A 23,847-nucleotide genomic window follows, 5' to 3' on the forward strand; every position below is an offset into this window, starting at 1 on the left:
GGATAAGTTGAAGGTCCTTTTGTAGAGATGAGAAAGTACCATGCTACTGCCACCATTTTCAAAAAAGCCAGAAATGGTGTCATGGCCTAAACTTTTTATATAAAGGCAGTCCCTTAGTTACAAACATCCAACTTACAAAGGACTCATAGTTAAGAATGGGAGTGAGACAACAGGAAGTGAGAGAAATCTGCCTCTTGGAAGGGAAATTCACCCCTGAAAGACTTTTCATAGAGAAAAGGCATCTCCACTAATCCTTGTTTCCACAATAAGCCAAATTTCTCAAAATCCAATTATCACAGGGACATAAAGTGAGGTGAAATCTTCTGAACAAGGGCACAGACAGCAAAACAAACACTACAGGAGTGTTAACCCTTCCCTATTCTATCCAAAGCATACATGTGTGTGTGTGTGTGTACACATGTAAATATATGGAGTTACACTTCAAAAGTGTATCTGTTCCGACTTCAACATAAAAACAAATTCAACATAAAAACAAGCATACAGAACTTATCTTGTTCATAATTTGAGGAATGTGTTTAGTGTAATGATAGCCTTCTAGCCCTTTTAGAATGTGCAGCAGAACTATTCAGACACAGCAAGGGGAAAAGAGAGGGATAGGAGGTATTCAGGCCTCTCAGTGCTTACAGTCTGATTGCTCAAACTTCCTTTTTAAGTTTTGGAAGTTAGCTATTATGGCTAACATACCTTTGAGTATACCATGTAATTTGTCTAGGTTCCACTGAAAATAGAAGTTTGTCATGATGAACTTAAATATCATTTCTTTTAAAGGGACATTCTGGGACTGGGGACAGAAACTGGTTAGGATTTCACTTCCCTGAATCTCTTAATACAAGTATCAATGCTCAACACAGTCCTGCCTGCAGGGACATTTCAACAGGGCAATCATTTTATAGGTCTTATTTGGTACATGACTGACCTCACATTTTATTACTAATAATTATATCGCAAGGCATATAATAATTATGCATTGAGATATAATAATTATATCTCAATGTGTGATTGAGATATAATAATGAATGTGTGATTATTCAATGATCAGCCACTGAGTTTCATTGCACCTAGCTATCCCACTGATTCTTTTCCAAATTGAGAATTGGTTTCGGTACAAGTTCTTGATTTATACCAGTACTACTTTTTGGTGGTAGTGGAATTGCATGTTCCTGTGAGTCAAATGCTATGCTAACACAGGTTTTGCTGAAGAGCCAGATTATATGGCAAAATGGGGGGGGGGGGGGGTAATTGTTGAAGGATCTCTCGGAGACAACAGCAGTGGTACCATAGCTAATACTTGTTAGTACTATAGAGAGTAGAAAAATGATATAAAGGAAAACAACAACCAATTGTATATGGTTCTTGTAGGCTTGGTTGATCAAAGAAAAATGGTTCAAAACCCATTTTGGATGTAGGGGGCACTGTTGGTTCCATTTTAAAGTCCTTTTTAAAAAAAATCAAAACTTTCCAAAACTTCTGAAATTTCTGAATTGCTTCGTTAATGGCAGACACGCATGCACAGTAGGGGAAAAAAAACCAGCACTGGCACTGGGGAAACTTCAGGGGATTTTCCCTCCCTCATTTTTAGACAATCCTGATGAAACTTGTTACAGTGGTAGAACACATGGACCACAGTTATCTCACCAAATTTCATAACCTTTGAATTATCCAAATTTTTATTAAAAACATTTTTAATAATAAAGAGAATCTGTTCCTGGTTTGAAAGGGTTATTTCCTGTTTCATTGGGTGGTCTTTACTTTGAAAGTAGTTGTTCTACTCCAGAAACTTTGTTTGTGTGGCACAAACTGTGTTAAATTGGTGGAGAACAGAAATCATAGTACAGACCTCATCAAGGGACATCTAGATTGACACCCCCCCCCCCCGTCTTCTGGGCAGAAAGGCACCATCCAAACTCTCCTAACATCCATTTGCTTCCTCTGCTGAGTTGGAGGGGACCCTCCAGACTCATCCATTTATTCTTATTTGCAGATGCAATCAATCATTTTATTTTATCATTACTTACTGACATAAAGGGCTGGCTGGCTGTGGCTGGCTGTGGCTGGCTACCCCAGTGCCTTGTTCATGGTAATCAGGCCAAAGTAAAAAAATGATTGGTTTTTAAGCAGTTTATGTTCTCTTGGCTTTGCAAAACTTGCTTATTGTTTTGCTGCTTTCTTTAGACCCCTTTGTAGATTCAATCAGTTTATTTTATACTTACACGAAGACTGCTACAGACAGCTATAGTATTTTTGGGTCCTTCAACCATTTTGGCTAATGAGCAGTGGAGCAGTGTGGGAAATGTAGGTTAACAGCAGGGCCTTTTGCAATCTCTACCATTGGGGGCCTGGCCATCACAAATTACAACCATGGCTATGCTTAGCCACGCCCACCTCATCCCTACCTTGCATCGCCGGGGAAGGGTAAGCATGAGATTTTAAAACCTTTTAGGCTTTACCAAAGTTGCTTAATAGTTGTGAAAATTAAAATAACCTTGGGAGACATTCAAACATTATGGAATATTTCTGAAAAAAGGTAAGTGGATCAAATTCAGATTCCCCGCTCCTCCTTCCTGCATGGTCCAAAAATGCTTCAGAAGCCCAAATTTGGAAGTTTTCTTCCAACTTTCAGGCCCTTCCAAACAAACCTACCCAACTCTAGGTTCTTGTAATCTCCCTGACTTCCTATCTCTTAATTCTTTTGTTTACATTTATGAAAATACAGTAGACAGAAATCAACATACAGGTGTACATATTAAGAATATGAGTTGTAGTGCATTTGTCTATTCCATGGATTTACTGACAGCTGTACCAGAGCAGGAAGTTGAGTGAAATTGGAGGAAACATAAACAGGCTGAACATAAATAGCATGCCACTAGGAACAACTGATTTTTTTTTATGCCTGCTGGGTGAGATTTCATCTTAATAACAGCTGACATCTTACTACGTTCCTGACATTTTCTGAACTTGCACACTCATCCTGCATGTGCACATGTGCACACAGACAACAGTTTTGTTCCATCTTTCCCTGTGTTCTATTCTTCTTGCTAAGATGTTTTCCCTAAACCAATTTGAATCAAAACAGTGTATTATTACCTGGACCAAGTGTATTCCACGTTAAAATTGCAGGAGAAGCTGTGTTGAACTTTGTGGCAATGGGGATGGAAAGGAATTCTAAAGTCCCTCTTGAAGTGATACCTTTGTTAGGCCAAACAAAAGACAATGTCACATTGGAACTTTTCTTGCCATTGATTTTTCAGCCCAACACATTAAAGAATGGTAGTACGCAGTATTTTCAGTCTTGTGAGTTGCCTCTGAAAGGTAGATGAGTAATGTGTAATAAAATATGAAAAAGTTGGGTTTTTTTACTTCCTTACATCATCTGAAGCAGCTTAGTTTTGTAGGCAAACCATTGACTTTTATCATTTGCCCACAGCATGGTAATGACATAACTCAATCACATTGGATGTAGAGAATTGTGCTATACTATCTTCCCATTCATTGCACATTCCCTTATTTGTCAGGATCACCAATGCATTTCACCTAAGGCAAAGATATATATATATAGGTACACAATCTCACATTATTGCTTAGTCTCAACATTTTGTCATTGGAATATACGTTCCCCCACCTCATGGGAAAGTTTGATTCCACAACCCCCGCTATAATGAGCCCTCCTCCGCAAATAACCTGCTTCTCTTTTATCTCGCCCAAGTTTTTAATTAATTTTTAATTATTTTTTTCTTTTAATCATTACATGTAGCCTGCCCATTGTCATTGTGTTTGTGCTTATTGTAATTTTATATTGTTATGTATTCATATGTTTTATGTAATTATGATGTTGTTGCTTATTGTTCGCATTTTCGGTTGCGTTTTCGGCTTTACTCTGTTGTAATTTGTTGTTTGGGCTTGGCCTCATGTAAGCTGCTCTGAGTCCCCATCGGGGAGATGGTGGCAGGGTATAAATAAAGATTATTATTATTATTATTATTATTATTATTATTATTATTATTCTAAGTGAAAAGTCACATACGGTTACAGCTATAGACATTTCTCCCTCTGGATGTTTCTTTGTCACAGTGAATTTGGACACTGAAATTGAAATCCAATGGTCCCTGGGAAGGTGCTCCGGAACACAGACAATATACAGACCTTCCTCACTGAAGACAAAACAGCTATTACTCTCACTGCACTATTAGTTGTGCTCATTCAGCAATACTGGCAAACTGGCAGTGTTCAGCAATACACTGGAAAAAGGAGAAATTAGAAGAATCTTTGGTTTTCCTTCTTCCACAGTGGCAGAAAAGTTATTCCAATTCTGGAACTGAAGTTGTTTCCAGCTGCATTTCTGTTTCACTAACATGGGCACAGAAAGGCTATGGATATCGTGGCTCTTCCACAATGTGCTCATTTATGAACTCAAGGGGGCTACTAGAAGATTAAAACCATGATAGATTTACACATACAAAAGCATCAGTAGAATATATCTATATAAATAAAAATGTAATGTTCGTTTGTGGGATCAACATAACTCAAAAACCACTGGATCAAAAATCATGAAGTGGATCCACAGAATACAGCACTTTGTGGAAGCATGGTACCTGTTGAAACCCATTATAGTTTGCAGTCCACAAACAGCTCTGTTTCAAATGGATCACATTGGAGAGGACAAAAGAGTACTCTTGTGAAACCATTCTTAAGTAACAGCATAGCATAAATTGCTGCTAAACGCTCCAAGTTTGAAATGGCTTCATAACTTGCCTGTGTAGTGGATATAACAGTCATTCACGCCTCAGTGAAAATAAACCCCTGAGATGTTTTGACAAGTACTTGTACCCTTCAGTATGCAGAGACTGGGCTGTCTTCCAAAGCATAATGCCTACTACTTATTTTAAAATGATCCCCTGTGATCAGGTTACTGAATTAGGAATGTGAGAGATTTTCTGGAAGTGACTATGAAACTATGTAATCCATGTAACGATGACAAAAGTAGTACCTCAAAGATTTGGAGTATTGTGGAAAGCCACTGCATAGTTTTCCAGAATGCAACAAAGCACCATATAAAAGGACTGAATTTTCTGAGTGCTTTGACAAGGTGAATTGAAGCTATGATTTCATTACAATGGCCGGGCAAACTTCACAGGAGGCGCTTAATTAGGAAATTTGCTTCAAGTCACACCACCACTTTTGTATGGATAATTCCGGTCTTTATATTAGCTCCCTTCATCCAATGTTACCAAATTAGAGTGTTTTCTTCAGATTTTTAAAATAGCAGATGAACATAGGTAGTAACTGATGTCTACAATTAAAGTTGTCAAAATGAACTTAAAAGGTTTTGTACTCACCTTGTACTCACCTCTGTTCCTGAAACACAACATCCATGATCATTTGTTTGCAATGAGTTCTTTGGATTTAGAATGTTTTTTTTTAAAAAAAACTTTGCTTTTTATCCCAAGGGTCTACAGAAAATCCAGATTTTTAGTCACATGGCCAACCGTCCAGGCAGCATTGCTTCGCTGTAGATTTAAAGCGAGTTATTAGTGCACATAACAGATTGGTGGGAGGTGAGCATTCCTGGAATGAAGTGGTCCTTTCCTGGGTTGAATTTTACAGTTCTTTTTTAAAGGTCCATGTGTGAGGATACTGTACTTGCATGTCAGCATATCAGTATTAGCACATTTAATTTCATGCATGACGGTGGGTGGGTGGAAAAAATGTGAAGAAATGGAAATGTATTCTGCCCCCAAACAGGAGGATGAGTTTGGCAGGAGAAAATGTGTGGCTGGTTATGCCATTCCCATCATGTCACATGAGCTGTGAGTGGCATTAATAGAGTAACTCTTGGGCCACTGAGGACTGGGGAGATGCAGAGTCAACAGATTTTTTTTCATCCGTATTAAAGGAAATAAGCTTAAAAAAATGGACAGCTACCTATTATCTACAAATATTGGGGATGATAAGGTTAATTACATTTTTATGAGCAGAACCAACTGACAGGGAACTAAAATGAAACTTTCTTTTAACCTATAGTTATGAATATATTCATTTGAATCTAACAAAACAAATAGAACAAACCATTTCACAATCCACATAGCATAAGAAAAGTGGCCCTACTACATGACAGCCTTGTGTTTAGGCCAAAGCATTGTTTGCTTCTGTTCCAACTTTGGATAGTGAGCCGGCTTCATTCCTCTGTTATCTCTCCTGCACTGAAGAGCTGTAAGAGATACAATGTGTTGTGATTTTCTTAAACCTGAGTGAAGTGATTGAGAGAGGGGAGATTACTTTGTTGGCCAAGAAAAAATACTCCTGGGTTTGGATAGATTCCATCATTAAAGCTTTGTGAACTACATGTGAGTTTCCAGCTGGTTCCCAGGGTGCCTGTGTAGAGAGAATTGGATTTATTTGGCCCACTTCCTGAATCAGAGTAAATGGCTCTGTGGAAGCACACAAAGTTCTCCCACATCCGGTTTAGCCAAGCTTTAAGATACTCCAAGTACTAGAGATGTTCCCTTGTTCTCACCTACTCGCCACAACAAATAGTCAACTGGCTGCCCTTCCATACAGCCTTACATCCCAGAATATCAAGACAAAAATCCCACATTATCTGAGGGTGGACTCAGATAACCCAGATCAAAGCAGATATTATGGGATTTTCTGCCTTGATGTTCTGGGATATAGGGCTGTGTAGAAGGGCCCTTGATCTCCCACTCAAAGTCACCCAGCCACATCTGGCCACACAACTTCCTTGGTGAAGGGAACATTTTTCACCGTGTCTTGAACTAATTCTTGGCAGTCTGTTTGTGATGATTGTTCATCAAATGAAAGGAAAAAGGATTAAATGTCTCAACAGGCACATATATGCAACTTTGCATTCCATGACCACATTAGGAGTTGTTCTTCACCTGTTTTATTTTTTAAAGTAAAATAAAACAAGAAAATCAGTTATAACTGGTGCAATGAGTAGCCTGGTCCATAATCACTGCTGAGCATATTCTGTGTAGAACAAATTGGTGTACTAATACAGTCCAAATCCTACAATAAGAAAAACTGCATTATATAACCTAAATAAACTGTGGACATTCACTTGCTTGGATTCTCATACTTTGCATTGCAACCCTACTATGTATTTCCTGTTTGGAGATGAAGAGAGATAAAACTGAAGATAGCTTTTATTGCATGCATCGGTGTAAAAAGGATTCACAAAATACCTTAAGTCTGTATTTGTTTCGAGAGAAATACAACCACAGACACTAAGAACATTTCAAAGGATTTGTCCTGCTCCAATCTGAGCTACTTTCCAGCAAAGGAATGGAAGCATGTTACCAAAGATTTATAAAACAACTAGGGCATCTGAAATGAGTTCATTGAAGATTTTAAAAAGATTTTTAAACAAAAAAAAAAATGGTTCCTTCACCTCTATCTTGTTATTTTTGTTAGGCAAATATTATGTACTACAAAAGCATAATATATTTTTTTCAGAAATTATTATCCAATAATTTTGCATTTTTAAGAAATTAAACATGTTGAAAAAACATATACAAAGAAAATTCAGGAAAATGCACTAGATTTTGTGTCATCATCATCTGTTACAATTGAGCCAATAAAATAAATAATATGGGAAGGGTTGTGCAGAATAGTAACATTTTTTCAGATGCCAACTTTTAATTGAGGATGTTATGATAAAAATTATCTTTTAAAAAAAAATTCAAAAAATCATACATAGTCAATGATTACCAGTGGGGAGGGAAATGAATAAGGCAGAATGGTAACTTTGATAGTACTGTGGACATTTCTTCACTTTGCTGTGGGAACTTGCTGCTAAGTTAAATATGCAAGCAATATAAGCTGGAATTCACAATTGCACTTACAAATGTCGAGTTACATTTCTATGCTCTGCACAGATTGTACCCAGGATTGTACCCAGATGGTGATGCTGGGGCACAGCAGCTCAGAGTCCTAGCCATTGACCTGTGGGATCCCACAAAGTTTGATTCTATTCCGCATGCATTTCAATATCTACATGAAACCTCTGGTTGAAGTCATCCAGAGTTGTGGAGTTCGGTGTCATCTGTATGCAGATGACACACAACTCTATTACTTTTTTCCACCTAAATCCAAGAAAGCTCCCTGGATCCTGGACCAGTGTCTGGCAGCTGTGATGGACTGAATAAGGGCTAACAAGCTGAAGCTAAATCCAGACAAGTCAGAAGTTCTCCTGGTCTGTCGCAAGGCCGATCGGGGTATTGGGTGGCTACCTGTGCTTGATGGGGTTACAGTCCTCCTGAAGAAACATGTCCACAGTCTGGGGGTTCTCCTAGATTCAGTGCTGATGCTTGAAGCTCAGGTGTCGGTGGTAGCTTGAAGGGCCTCCACACAGTTAAAACTTGTGTGCCAGCTGCAACTGTACCTCAAAAAGCCAGACTTGGCCATGGTGGCCCATGCCTTAGACCATCTGGATTACTGCAATGCACTCTATGTGGGGCTTCCTTTGAAGACAGCCCGAAAATTTCAACTGGTGCAAAGATTGGCAGCCAGGCTACTGATAGCTATAGGTAGCATATCATGCCCCTACTAAAACAGCTCCACTGCTTGCCTGTAAGTTTGCGATCCCAATTCAAAGTGCAGGTTATCACCTACAAAGCCCTATACAGCCTATCGACATGACTGCATCCCCTCCTATGAACCTGTGTGGGCTCTAAGATCTGCAGGGGAGGCCACCCTCTCATTCCCACCTCCTTCATAAGCACTGTTGGTGGGGATGAGGGAGAAAGTCTTCTTGGTTGTGGCTTCCTAACTTTGGAATGCCCTCCCCAGGGAAATCAACCAAGCCCCTACAATTCAATCCTTTTACCCTGTCATTTTAATGTTGATATTTTTAGCCTGTTTTGTGGCTGTATTATCACCAGTTATTTTTTATTTGAATTTGAGTTGTATTCTGTTATTTCTGCAAGTTGTTATTTTATATTATTCGGTGCTGCCTATTGTTTTTGACATTTTTTGTTGTATTTTATATGTTTGTGTTGTACTTTGTTGCTTTGTAAGCCACTCCAAGTCCTTTTAGGGAGATGGTGGGGGGATATAAATAAAATTATTATTATTATTATTATTATTATTATTATTATTATTATTATGGCTGTTGTTATGTGTTTTAAGTCGTTTATGACTTTGGTGATTCTAAAGTGAAGCTATAATGGTTTTTTGAGGGGTAACATTTGTTCAGAAGGTTTTTTCCTTTGCTGCCCTCTGAGGTTGAGAAAGTGTGACTTTCCTAAGGTCACCCAGTGAGTTTCCATGTTTGTGTGGAGATTTGAACTCTAGCGGCCCAGAGTCCTAGTCCAACGCTCAAATCACTACAGCATGCTAGTTCTCTATATCCATAACTGACTCATACTAATTATCCTTATGTATTCAATAGTATAGGGAACACTGCACGGAATATGTAGAAATCAATTAGTCTCCTAATCTTGGTTTAACAGGCATCAGCCACTGCAAGCTACAGGGGTCTGTTCTCCTGCCAACTGACAGAGCAGACGTTTCAACCTGTCTCCCATGAGTGATCTTCAGTGTGATGAGGGATTGCAACAGAGATCCTGCTTCTGACTGTCACACTGGGGATATGTGTATGCGCGCGTGCAAATATCAGTCTGCTGTGTCCTGATTGACAAGATAACAGACCTGTGTTGTTCACAGCAGTTGCTGCCCAATGAGTCAGAATGGCAGGAGGCTTGGCCAGGTGATACATAATTAAACAGTGTATGTGAATTCTGGACATCCTTTTTTTAAAATATGGAAAGCGTATTAGAGATTATCTGTAAGTAAAAGACATTAACAGATATAAACAGAAAGGGTCTTATAGTTCCTTAGAATTAACATGTATTACTTTTTGTCACCTAACAATTCTGGTATAGTCATTTGAGTGTTGGGCAAAGGACTCTGCGTGGCTCAAAGATCCAAAATCCCAGCTCAGCCATGAAAATCCCCTGACGGGCATTGGGCAAGTCACACTCTCTCAACCTCAGATGGCAATGTCAAAAATCTTGTCAAGAAAGGGCCAAATATATTTACCGGTACCATTAATTGGATTCAAATGCCTATAACAACAAATTGAATTAATCAGATATTTGTACTTTGGCTACTGGTGACACTTCTGAAAGATAGTCAATTCCTTCTTGACTTTAAAAAATGGCTTCATAATTTTTAGTTTTCACAACTTCCTCCAAAAAGGAAGTTGAAAGAGACTTTTCTTTTTGCCTATATGTCTTTCCATGTTTTAATTCTCTTCTTTTTCTCTCTTTTCATTTCTTTTTTCCTTTCAGTATCTGAAATTTTATTTCTTTTAGGAATAAAAATCATGTTAAAATATATTGTATTTCTTTGATTCTAAGATGCCATTGATTGTAAGATGCAGTACCACCAACAGAAATACACACACACATAAATGGTATTCCTTAGATACTCCATTTTCAAAGAAATTTATAGGGGAGGAAAGATCTAAGCAATAGGATATTGTATTTATACGCTATTGAACTCAAATTTCTATTTTCTTTTGCTTTCCCCCCATTTCTAAAGCAAGTCAAGAAAAGGCCAGATGTTTCATTTTTTCAACAGTTTGACTTTTTGATGTGTGTTCTCTATTGTGGGTGTTTCCTTTGTCTTGGAGTGTTATTATTTCAGAACATCACAGACTGAGAAGGTGTGACTCACTCAAGGTCACCTGACACACCTTGATGTCAGTAAGCAAACGATGGAAAAACAATTTTGTTTTACAGTTTTGTCATATACATCCACATGCTTGTTTGCTTTTGGTAATCTGATTTTGATTGAGTTGGGGGGAAAACCGTTCCACCTTTTCATTTCCCTTTCAGTTTGATTTATCACCATAAAAGAGAGAGAGAGACTCTTCAAGATGCCTAAAAACTTAGGAGATAGAGACAAAAAGAATATGTTTGTTGCTTTTTTGTTGTTGGACACTGGATCTTTGGTATCTGATATGGTTTCAGGATCCCCTGTGGATACCAAAATTTGTGAACACTCAAGTCCTAGAATATCTGTGGTGTAATAAAATAGCGTCCCTTATGTAAAATGACTGAATCAAAGTTTGATTTTTGGAAATTTTCTTTAGAACATTTTCAAGCCATGGAAAATTGTGGGTACAGAATCCATGAAGTCTTATCCCTTATCTGAAATCCTTGGGACCAGAAGTATTTTAGTCTTCTCTAAGCTTTCCTGTCTTCTCATTATGTGGCCAATGTACTTCATCTTTGCCTCTAATATCCTTCTCTCCAATGAGCAGTTGGGCTTTATTTCCTAGACTATGGACTGGTTTGATCTTCTTGTGGTCCAAGGCACTCTCAGAATTTGCCTCCAGCACTACAGTTCAAAAGTGTTTATCTTCCTTTGCTCAACCTTCCTTATGGTCCAGCTCTCACATGCATAGGTTACTACGGGGAATACTTTAACTATGTGGATCTTCGTTGCCCATGTGTTGTCTCTGCTCTTCACTATTTTATCAAGATTGGCCATTGCTCTCCTCCCAAGAAGTAAATGTCTTCTATTTTCCTGGCTGCAGTCTGCGTCTGCAGTAATCTTCGCACCTAAAAATACAATACAAATAATCCAGTGCAAAGAACAATGAGCAAATATGTGCAATGACAACCAGAAAGGTTATGGTGTACGATTTTTGTATCATGTGATGTTAATATTTATATTAAGATATTTTAATCATTTGTTTTAATGTTTAAATGCTATGCATGACTCATGTTTTAATGGTTTAATGGTTTTAATTTATAGTTATATGTTAGTGTTTAATTATTATGATTTTTCTTTTTACATGTACGTTGCCATTGAATTTTTGCCATTGGTATGTTGTAAACTATCTTGAGTCCCCTCAGGGGTGAGAAAGATGGTATATAAATATAGTAAATAGTAAATATTATTATTATTATTATTAGTAGTAGTAGTAGTATCCCACACTATAAAAAGCATATGGGGGAAAATACTTTTTTCTCTATCTCTCTGGGTGCATTTAAACTGTAGGATTCATGCAGCGGGACACCGCTTTAACTGCTATGCCTCAGTGCTATGGAATCATAGACATACAGAAGAGTCTTGCTTATCCAACATAGACGGGCTGGCAGAACGTTGGATAAGCGAAAATGTTGGATAATAAGGAGGGATTAAGGAAAAGGCTATTCAATGTCAAATTATGTCATGATTTTACAAATTAAGCACCAAAGCATCATGTTTTACAATAAATTGACAGAAAAAGCAGTTCAGTACACGGCAATATTATATAGTAATTACTGTATTTACAAATTTAGCACCAAAACCTTGCAATGCATTGAAATAGCTATGGATCCAGGTGGGAGGAAGACTGCACTGGATAATACAGAATGCTGGATGAGAGAAGGCTGGATAAGGGAGACTCTACTATAGTTAGGTGAGGAATTAGCATTGTTGGGCAGAGATGCAAAAGTCCTTGTCATAGAATCACAGAATTATAGAGTTGGAAGAGACCTCGTGGGATACCCAGTCCAACCCCCTGCCAAGATTCAGGAACATCGCATTCAAAGCACCCCTGGCAGATGGTCATCCAGCCTCTGATATAAAGCCTCCAAAGAAGGTGCCTCCACTGGGGCAGAGAGTTCCACCACTGAACAGCTCTCACAGTTAGGGAGTTCTTCCTAATATTCAGGTGGAATCTCCTTTCCTGTAGTTTGAAGCCCAGGGCAGCAGAAAACAAGCCTGCTGCCTATGACCTCCCCTCACATATTTATACATGGCCCTCATTATGCCCTGATCACCATGCTCAATATATCTCATATGCATGGGGGTATTGGGGTAACGATACAAAAGGTTTGCTAGGCTAGACCCTCTTTCACTCAGACTCAGCTCCCCCCCCCCCCCGAATCAAACTCAGCTTCCCCCAAAGCAAAATCCTGGCTACAGGCCTGCTTCAGGCTAAACATGCCCAGCTCTTTAAGCCACTCCTCGTAGGCTTAAAAAATCTGTCAAACAGCATTAATTCTACAGTGTAGAATATCACACAGAGATAGGTAGGTAGGCAGATGAATTTAAAGCCCTAAACAGTTCTGGCCCAGCTGTCCGAACATATCTCCTGTTACTGGCCATCACAAAATTTAAGATCATCTGGAGAGACCCTGCTCTTGATCCCACCGCCATCGCAAATGTGACTGGTGGGGACGAGGGACAGGGCCTTCTCTGCAGTGGATCCCCCTCTGTGGAACTCCCTCCCTAGGGACATCAGATTGGCCACTTCCCTCCTGTCCTTCAGAAGGAAACTTAAGACCTGGCTATGGGACCAAGCGTTTGACCAGTAATAACAGCAAAAGAAGTTTTAAGACAATGAATTGACCCGGGCTGGACCTTGGACTATGATCTTAACAGGCGTATTTTTACACAATTGTTTAATTACTGTCGAAGGCTTTCATGGCTGGAATCACTGGCTTGTTGTAGGTTTTTTGGGGCTATATGGCCATGTTCTAGAGGCATTTTCTCCTGACGTTTTGCCTGCATCTATGGCAAGCATCCTCAGAGGTTGCTTAATTACTGTTTAATTACTGTTTTAATATTTTAATGTATTGCTGATTGTTGATTGTTTTTATGATGTCGGCATCCTGAGTCCCCCCCTTGGGGGTGAGAAGGGCGGGATAAAAATATAGGAAATAAATAGATAAATACTGTAGGTAGGTAGGTAAGTAGATAGATAGATAGAGAATCTCTATCTATCTCTATTAGAGAGGGGGGGGGGGGGAAATACTTTGGAGGCAAGCGAGACAGCTGGCCCTGGTCCAGGCGAGCGGTGCCCTGCGGGAAGCCTGCCAGACTCCTTGGCTGCCCATCCAGCCGCCCTGGCACGAGGGACACGAGGAGGTGCCAGCCAATCAGCGTGCCAAGGCTGCTTCTCCTTGATCCCTCGCGTGTCTGTGCGTGAGTGACTGAGTGAGAAAGAGAGAGAGAGAGAGAGCTTGCCGGGTGCTGAAAGGCAGGAGGAAAGGCGAGGCGCTTCCTGCCTCCTCCTCCTCCTCTTCTTCTTCTTTGGCCAGCCAGGTGCGCTCCCTCCATCCGCGCAGAAGAGCCTCCCGACTTGAGCCGGGGAAGTTGGAGCCGAGAAGAGCTCGGCGGGGAGGGCATCAGAAAGCAAGGCAGAGGGAGAGCGTGGGCACCGAGAGAGGCTGCGGGAGAGGAAGGGTAGGAGGCGCCGCGCTGGCCGGTCTCTTTGGAGCATGATCCCCGCCGGACGGGGCCGCTTGGGCCGGTGCAAGTGGGAGAGCCCTCCCCGGAGGAGACGCGGCTGGGCAGCACTCTGAAGCACAGCGCCGGAAAGCGAAGCCAGGATGGCAGCCGAAGGCAAGCACGCCGACTGGATGGGTTCCCTGCCGCCCAGCCTCAGCGCCCTGCCGCTGGCCAACCTGGCCATCCCAGGTAAGGAGCTGCTGAGCCCTCTCCCCTCCCTCCCTCCCTCCCTCCCTCCCTTCCTTCCTCTGCCATCTTCTCCCATGCCTTCTCTTTCTATTCTGCGGCGTTGAAAGCATCTCCAGGGGGTTGTTCTAATCCAGTGGCTCTCAACTTTCTTCATGCAGTTCCTCATGTTGTGGTGACTCCCAACCATAATACTATGTCGATGCTACTTCCTAACTGTAATTTTGCTACTGTTATAGAAACATAGAATCATAAAGTTGGAAGAGACCTCGTGGGCCATCCAGTCTAACCCCCTGCCAAGAAGCAGGAAAATTGCATTCAAAGCACCCACAAAAGATGGCCATCCAGCCTCTGCTTAAAAGTTTCCAAAGAAGGGGCCTCTACCGCACTTCGGGGCACTTCAGGGCAGAGAGTTCCACTGCTGAACAGCTCTCACAGTCAGGAAGTTCTTCCTCATGTTCAGATGGAATCTCCTTTCTTGTAGTTTAAAGACATTGCTCCGCGTCCTAGTCTCCAGGGCAACAGAAAACAAGCTTGCTTCCTCCTCCCTATGACTTCCCCTCACATATTTATACATGGCCCTCATAATGTCTCCTCTCAGTCTTCTCTTCTTCAGGCTAAATATGCCCAGCTCTTTAAGACGCTCCTCATAGGGCTTGTTCAGACCTTTGATCATTTTAGTCGCCCTCCTCTGGACACATTCCAGCTTGTCAACATTTCTCTTCAATTGTGGTGTTCAGAATTGGACAAAGTATTCCAGGTGTGGTCTAACTAAGGCAGAATAGAGGGGTAGCATGACTTCCCTGGATGTAGACACTATACTCCTATTGATGCAGGCCAAAATAATGAATCATAGGCTTTTAAACAGAGGCTGGATGGGGTGCTTTGAATGCAATTTTCCTGCTTCTTGGCAGGGGGTTGGACTGGATGGCCCACGAGGTCTCTTTCAACTCTATGATTCTATGTTTCTATAACAGTAGCAAAATTACAGTTAGGAAGTAGCATCGACATAGTATTATGGTTGGGGGTCACCACAACATGAGGAACTGCATAAGAAAGTTGAGAACCACTGGATTAGAACAACTCCCTGTGATTCTATGATTCTCGATGTTCAGTGAGAGGCCAAGCTTCTCGTATGCTTAGCCTAATCAATCCAAGTCTTCTCCAGGGCTTCAACTATACCAGGTATGGGCTAATTTGGGCCCTCCAGGTGTTCTGGACGTCAACTCCTAGCATTCCTAATAGCCTCTGGCCCCATCCTTTTTCCCCTCAGCTGCTTAAGTGGCTGAGAGGGAAAAGAAAAGGGCCTGAGGGTATTAGGAATGGTGGGAGTTGAGGACCAAAACACTGGAGGGCCCAAGTTTGCCCATACCTGGTGTAGCTGCACCCCAATGCCATTATCACTAGGTTTCCTGGAGCTCCAAAGGTGAGACTCACCTAGCACCAACAATGTCTTTAGTGGTGGAGCAGAGATTCAAGCTGCAGTTTCTAGAGTCATCCTCCAACAGTGAAACTGTGATGCTACTCAGGCTCTTTAAAGCACTGGAATTATTCCAGTGGTTGGATCATATGCTTAGGTTCCATGAATAATGCAAATAAATCAATTCAAAAGCATTGGGTTTGTTTAAATTATTCTAACAAGATCATTCATCCACTTTCACTGTGTCCTGATTTTCTGGCTTTGTTCACTACCTTGAGAAAATATGTCACACTACCCAGTCAACTCAGTTGTTATTATTATTAGTATCATCACCATGATCATCATTATCATTATTTGTGAAGGTCTTTTTATCTTGATATCATTGGACTAAATCCAGTTTTATTCCCAACTAGAGCAAGTCCATTGAAACAATGGGATGATTGTTTAAGTCAGCACTTAAACCCCACATAGTCAGCATTTCTATCCTTGTTATGTGGTTTTAACTGGTGGCATATGTTGTATTTTAACTTATTGGTCCATTAGAAGAGCCAGGTAAGAAGCAAATAAATGTTATTATTCTTGGATTACTGTGGGTTTTCTGGGCTGTATGGCCATGTTCAGAAGCATTCTGTCCTGACGTTTTGCCTACATCAATGGCAGGCATCCTCGGAGGTTATGAGGTCTGCTGGAAACTAGGAATGTTTTTTTTTCATGTTAGAAGCAGCTTGCGAAACTGCAAGTTTCTTCTGGTGTGAGAGAATTGGCCATCTGCAAGAACGTTGCCCAGAGCATGCCTGGATGTTTTGATATTTTACAATCCTTGTGGGAGGCTTCTCTCATGTTCCCACATGGGGAGCTGGAGCTGACAGAGCTCATCCATGCTCTCACCTGTTGGTCTTCAGTCCTCCCAGCACAAGGGTTTAACCCATTGCATCACTAGTCAAGTGAGGTTTATATATCTGTGAAATGTCCAGGGTGGATGAAAGAACTCTTGTCTGCTTGAGGCAAGTGTGAATGTTGGAAATGACCACCTTGATTACCATTGAATAGCCATTTGCAACATTCACACTTGCCACAAGCAGACAAGAGTTCTTTCTGCCACCCTGGACATTCCACATATATATAAACCTAGTTTCCCACAGACCCTTCAACCTCTGAAGATGCCTACCATAGATGTGGATGAAACACCAGGAGAGAATGCTTCTGGAACATGGCCTTACAGCCCAGAAAACTCACAGCAACCCAGTGATTCCGCCCATGAAAGCTGTCGACAATTCGTTATTATAGTTGTTTCTACTACTGGTGGTGATGACATGTGCCATCACATCAGCCATATCATGGGGTTTTCTTGGCAGGATTTGTTCTGACAAGGTATGTGTTTGCCTTCTTTTGAGGCTGAGAGAGTGGGACTTGCCCAAGGCCATCAATGGCTGAGTGGGGATCCCTGGTCTCCAATGCTCCAACTACTACCCTACACTAGCTTTCACTTTCACCCTAACTGGAAATAATAATTGGACATCGCCTACAGTATTTAATGCTTCACTTGTATTAGGTTCAGACAATTACAAAAGAAAGATAGAGAAAAATATTTGCATTATTGTACTCCACATGCAAAATGAGTTCCTTTTTCTATACGGGGAAATAAAGGCATGAGAACTGTACCTATCTGACTCATGCTGCATGCCTTATGCTGCATATGTTATATGTTATCTGTCAAAGTGTAACCTGGATAAGATTTATTAGCTCTGATAATATTTATAGGTAGTGTTTAGTGCTGTGGCTCATCTCAGCACTCCAGACTGTAGACTAAATGAATTCACCCTGGAGCCTTCAATAAGTAACTTTCTTCCTGCCTCCATCCTCTTTCTCAAGCTCTACCCTGGGTGGAATAATAATACTAATACAACTTGCAGAGTTGCACTGACATCTGTTATAGAGCTTTAAATAATTACTATATGGCCGTTGTGATCTTATTTACTTATTAGTTACATTTATTTCCTGTCTTTCCTCCCTTGGCTTTCTGCAATATGTCAGTATAAGAGAATGGCTGGCCAAAGGTCACCCAGTAAGTTTAATAGTTCAATGAGGACTAAACCTTGATCATACTATTATGAAGTAAAGTATTCATGAGGGAAATCAAACTCTCAGATTATTTTACTAAAGTAGGGCAAATCGTGGCTGCGTGAACACACAGAGAATTGCTGTTATCAATTCTATTTAAAAGCATTAAGATACTTATCCATTGTGTGTGTATGTGGGTCAAAAAGTGTTGCCTCCTGTGTTATAAAGACATTATGAATGAACATATAACAGCAGAAGTTGCTACAAATCATAGCCTGAACTATCCTCTACACAAAACTACCGTTCAACATAGTCACCATCAATTTGGACATATTTGCACTGTTTAACCCTCTGGTTAAAGGCTCTGGTTACATCCCATATAGACTACGTGGGGTTACCTTTGAAGACTGTTTGGAAGCTTCAGATGGTCCAGTGTGCAGCAGCCAGGTTGCTAACAGGAGCAGTGCTCAGGGAGTACACAACTCCTCTGTTGTGCCATCTCCATTGGCTGCCAATTTGCTACTGGGCACAATTCAAAGTGCTGGCTTTAACCTATAAAGCCCTAAATGGTTCCGGCTTACCTGTCCAAACATATCTCTCCCTATGAACCATTTAAGATCTTCTGTGGAGACCCTTCTCTCAATCCCGTCTTCGTCACAGGTGCTCCTGACGGGGATGAAAGACAGGGCCTTCTCAGTGGTGGCTCCTTGGCAATGTTACTCCCTCCCTAGGGATATTAGATTGGCCCCTTCCCTACTGACATTCTGAAAAAAAATAAAAACCTGGCTTTTTGAACAATCCTTTGAAAATGTGGTGTAATGCATATGGAACCCAGGAAAGAATGAACATAGAACGGCTTGACAATGTCTTTGGGAAATGAGCTAATAGGAAGTTACTGGTGTTTTATGCTTTTAATGCTTTTACAGAGTTTTTAAAATGTGTGTTAATTGTTTTTAATTTTGTTTTAATCTTGTTTATGTTAATTGTGGCATCGCATCGTGCCAGTGTAAGCCGCCTTGAGTTGCCCTCAGGCTGAGAAAGGCGGCATAGAAATGCAGTAAATAAATAAATAAATAAATAAATAAATAAATAAATAACCCAGGCATCAAAACTATATTGGAAAAAATCAGGGTTTTGCTATGTAACCCATGATTTAAAGCTGTTTGAATGTCACTCAGGCAATTGAATCTGAAACCACGTAAGTTGTCTTTCAGAGGTCTAAACAGGTAAAAGTCAGAAGGGGCCAAATCATAAACATTCTTCAAGAGACTATGGATTTCCCTAGGTGCACAACTTTCCTTTGCCAGAAATTCAATGACAACTCTTTCTTTTAGCTTCAGATTCATGGTTCTAATCAGCCAGTTGGAAAAAGAAAAGATTATATCAGTAGATAAGGTTCCCTCTATCTTATGTATAGATAGACCAATAGCTGAAAAAGAAACAAAAGTTAGAGTGATGGAGGCATTACTTTTTGACCCACCCTCGTGTGTGTGTGTGTGTGTGTGTATCCTTCATTTTATATTGTGCTGCCTCGGGAAAATACTATTGAAAGATGGCTTATGCATTTTGTAAATAAAACATTGCAAACATTTTTGTAACATATTTTATCATGTCTTCTGGCAAGAGGAAATAAAGAATTTGGCCCAGAATGCTAATGCACAGCACAATCTTTCAGTTATTGCCTCCTGAAAACTAAACAAAAGATGTCTAGAAAGGGAGAAGAAGACTAAGATTAATCAGAATGTGGAGAAAACCTGCAGGTCATCTCCTTCGTGCTTACTTGCAAGATTAGAGCTTGGAGAATTTACCTCTTGAGTCTAAAGTTTCCATAATCTTTCAGCCAATATGGCAAAGGTATTCTGGAGGTTGAAGTTTTTTAAAATACAAGTTTCCTAAATTCTTGCAGAAAGTGAGGAACATAAAAAGCTGGTTTAATTTGATTATAACATCATTCTTCCAAAACTGGGGGTTGTTCAAATTTGAAATGATCTCCCCAAAAGCTTCCCTATCATGTTTGTGTTGGTGTGATGTGGGTTGTGTATCTAGAACAGCTTGTTGTGCAGTATTCAAAAAGAGGTCGAGTTCCTTAATGTCCTTAAAGGTCTTCATACGGTCCTCAAGTTGTTGGATACTCTGTTCCATGGAAAAGGAGATTCCACCTGAACATTAGGCAGAACTTCTTAACTGTGAGAGCTGTTCAGAGTGGAACTCTCTACTCTGAAGTGTGGTGGAGACTTCTTCTTTGGAGGCTTTTAAACAGAGACTGAATGGCTGTCTATCGGGGGTGCTTTTAGTGTGAGTTTCCTACTTCTTGGCAAAGGGTTGGACTGGATAGCCAAGAGGTCTTTTCCAAGTCTATGATTCTATGAGTCAAATAAACTAACTGGTGTCTTCCATATGTTGTTCAAATTCCACTTTTATCAGACCCAGCCAGTATAGGGGAGTGATGGAAAATGCAGTCCAACATGGCTAAAGAGGTCTACATGTTCTGCATCAGCTCCTCAGTGTTTCATAATTGGACATTCTAATCCCTACCCGGAGATGCTTTAGAATGAACCTTTTTCGTGTATTCTCTTGAGCTTGGGTCATTTTCAATGTGTATAATTAATAAAAACTGTCACTGACAATTTAATTGTAAGAGAGACTCATAATAATTAAAATGTACATGTTGAAAAGCAGATAAATTGGTTCCAACTAACGTTTTTCTCTGATTGTTCCTTTGTGTATTGTGAGACAAGTTGAAACCCACCTTTACTGCCTGTTTAGCTAGATCAGCTAGTGCGTACCTTGAGCCCCTATAACAGAAGCTACCTGTGCTGTCTTGAGAGAGCATAAGTTATCCCAGACAAAATGCTGTTAATTAACCATGAGAATATAACCTACCAATGCTGGCTTTTGTGCATGTAATCTTAAACTTGTACGTGGATCGTGTGTCTGCCGGTTTTGTGGATCTGGTCCCTTTATAAGTCCCATGCCAATTTCCCAGTCAGGGTTGGAGATAGTAAAAATGCAGTCGTGAGGCTTTGTGTGAAGGATTTGATACACTCACATACTAGGTTATATCAGAAAGACTCTAAGTCTCAGCACCAGTATCAAAGTCCATGCTTTACCCTAAAGCCTTTTCCTGTGATTCCTGCTACCAATCTGAAACCCCCCAAAAGAGTATGTATCTCATTTGGGCACATGTGGATGCTGTCCTATTAATTCCCCTGTCCAATCCCTTTAAAAGTGTGCCTTACCACTCCTTAAAATATGTAGAAAAGTTGTTGAGAATACTGTAAATGAGCCTGGCTTAGTCAGATAAAATGTTCAGAAACTTTTATGGCTTTTGGGTGTAAGCTGATCACTAGCTGAGGTCAGTCAACATTCTCCACCACAACCCACACCGATAATGCACTATAACAAATATAGGTTCCCTGTTGAGGAGAGGTGACCTTTTCTAATAAGCCTCCATGGTTGGTTTCCACCAGAGACTGGATACCAGACAAGATGAGTCATTGCTCTGCAGCAATGCTAATGCCTGGTCATCATCCAGAACTGGCAAATCCTCAGTGAGGCACGAGTTGGCATTCGGCTGGTCAGGTTTATCACTTGCAGTTCACATAACAAGCAGAGAATGTGGCTCTTCAACAGAACGATTGATCAGGCTTTGGCCCTTCAAGATATTTATATATCCATGCAGTGTCCCATTGGGTCACAAGTGCTTCAGGAATTTATTTCTTATAATCTTCCTCACTCCCAAACATAATGTATTTTGATATCAGAGGGGAGTATATTCCTATCAAAAATAATCTGCCATCAATATTTCTCAAAAACAGGGAAAGTGTGCTCTGGAACTAAAGATCAAATCATGCTTTTCCAAGTATAGATATTGTTAGTGTGTTTCCCAAGGTAGCTTCGCATCAGAATTTGGGCTAAATTGAATACTTGAGTGAAATCAATGGAGCTTAAGTTAGTTGTGAACAACGATTCCCATTGATCACAACTGGTCTTGTCAGGGTAGGGTTAACATTGGATTCAACTCATTAGCAGCAAAACTAGTATTTATAGTGTTCCAAAGATTGATTTTTTAAAAAATTACAATTTAAAGGGGTTTTCATTTCCTTGTTATTCCAGCAATTAAGAGAAAACCACATTGTTTTGCCTGGGCAGAAATGAGTGACATGTGGCCAGCAGGCTGTATATGGTTTCACATTATCAAAGGGAAATCCTCTTTTTATGTATAGGAATTTTAAAATGGTGTAAGTGTCCCTGCACATGTGATGAACTTGTTCTTTATGGAGAGAAGTTTTAGCTCAATGAATGAATGAGTAAATGAATGAAAGAAAGAGATGAAAGGGAAATAAATGAAGGAGATATACATTAGGGATGTGCATTTAGGGTAAATTCTTACCCATTTCATGTCCCAGATTTCGGCGGGGGCTCCAATCTGTTTTTAGAGAGCCTCCTGAATCTGAGAGGGCAGATATCTGTTTTCCCTCTCTGGTGCCAAAAGCTCAATTTTCTATTGGCCCATTATGGGGTGGGGGGAGGCTTACCATCCAGGCTCCCCCTTTGTGTTGTGCACTTTAAGGAGGCTTCTTCTAATCTCACACACAACTCTAATATACATGGTGCAGATTGGGACCCTCCAGACTCCCATTGGATCGAGTGTACCCTCCAATTTCCTTCCGTTATGTTTTGAGGAGTCCGTGTATGCCATTGTGGGGAAATGGAAAGGAGAGAAAGAAGGAGACTGGAATATAAATGCCTGATATACCCCAGCAGATGTAGTACTTTATTTAACTACTATATATACTCATGAATATGGTCAACATCATGTATATGTTGAGGTTAGATTTGGAAAGCATTTTTTATAACCCATGGATAAGCCTCTATCTGCCATTTTTCTGTCTAGACCCTCCCCAAAAATCTTAGACAGGCCCCCACGTTGGCAGTCTTTAGAAAGAACTTGAAGACCTGGCTGTTCCGATGTGCCTTTCCAGAATAGGAAAACTCCAACAACAAGTCCCAGAAGCACTTTATTAGAAATTAAGATTGCTGGCACACTGCACTTACCCTATAATCCTTACATATCACCTGTCACATCAGCACTTTTAATCTGTACCCATTACTCTGGCCCGGCCCAGTTTTATTGTGTCCTGGTGTATTGTTTATTGCTTGTTGTTTAATATTGCTTTAACTGTTTTTAATTTGCTTTAGGGTGTGTATTGTTATGTTGTGTTTTGAGGCCTTGGCCTTTGTAAGCCGCATTGAGTCCTTCGCGAAATGCTAGCGGGGTACAAATAAAGATAATAATAATAATAATAATAGTAGTAGTAGTAGTAGTAGTAGTAGTAATAGACATTTAAAAAGGCCAGAAGCAGCCAGGATGGACTAAACTCTTGCTTTTCACCACTCTATCCAGTCAAGGGGATTGTTCCTTTATTGATAAGTGTTGCAGTACAGTATTCACATTGTCCTGTGGACCTAGGTTTTTTGGACTGATTTATTTGATTGTGTTGTTCGCCAACAACAAGTAATGATCAAAATTGAAACATTTTTTAAAGCACAGAAAAGATATTTGCATGGATCACAGTGGTGACATTTTTCAGAGTTGTCTCTTGGATTGCTCAGCATAGCTGAAAGTAGGTGTGGCTTTTAAAAGGATTATTAACGCCTACATTGTGCTTAAGCACGTGCACTAATGTTCCTAATGAGTAATGTTCTGATAGTTTCCACTGGTTATGTCCATCATTACAGTTGTTTGTCTTAATACAAGTTGACATGGAATCTAAATAGTCCGTACTGAGGGCATCACGTGAATGAAACTCACAGGAAACTGACAGGCATCTGATGGAATTATTGGCACAAATCCCAAAAACTGGTTTAAAAGCTGCATTTAAAAAGCACTTAAATCATAACTAGAGAAA

General features: G+C 40.3%; 1 protein-coding gene across 1 annotated transcript in view; it reads left to right on the forward strand.

Annotated features, from left to right (window-relative positions):
• Positions 1-13,917: 13,917 nt before the first annotated feature.
• PLCXD2 (phosphatidylinositol specific phospholipase C X domain containing 2) overlaps positions 13,918-23,847 on the forward strand; it is a 44,846-nt gene continuing 34,916 nt past the window's right edge. The window contains exon 1 of the mRNA XM_060770645.2: positions 13,918-14,457. Coding sequence (XP_060626628.2) covers positions 14,370-14,457 — 88 coding nt within the window. The 5' untranslated portion in view covers positions 13,918-14,369. The remainder of the gene's footprint in view (positions 14,458-23,847) is intronic.

Source organism: Anolis sagrei, chromosome 3 (genome assembly GCF_037176765.1).
Source record: "Anolis sagrei isolate rAnoSag1 chromosome 3, rAnoSag1.mat, whole genome shotgun sequence".
NCBI lineage: Eukaryota > Metazoa > Chordata > Lepidosauria > Squamata > Dactyloidae > Anolis > Anolis sagrei.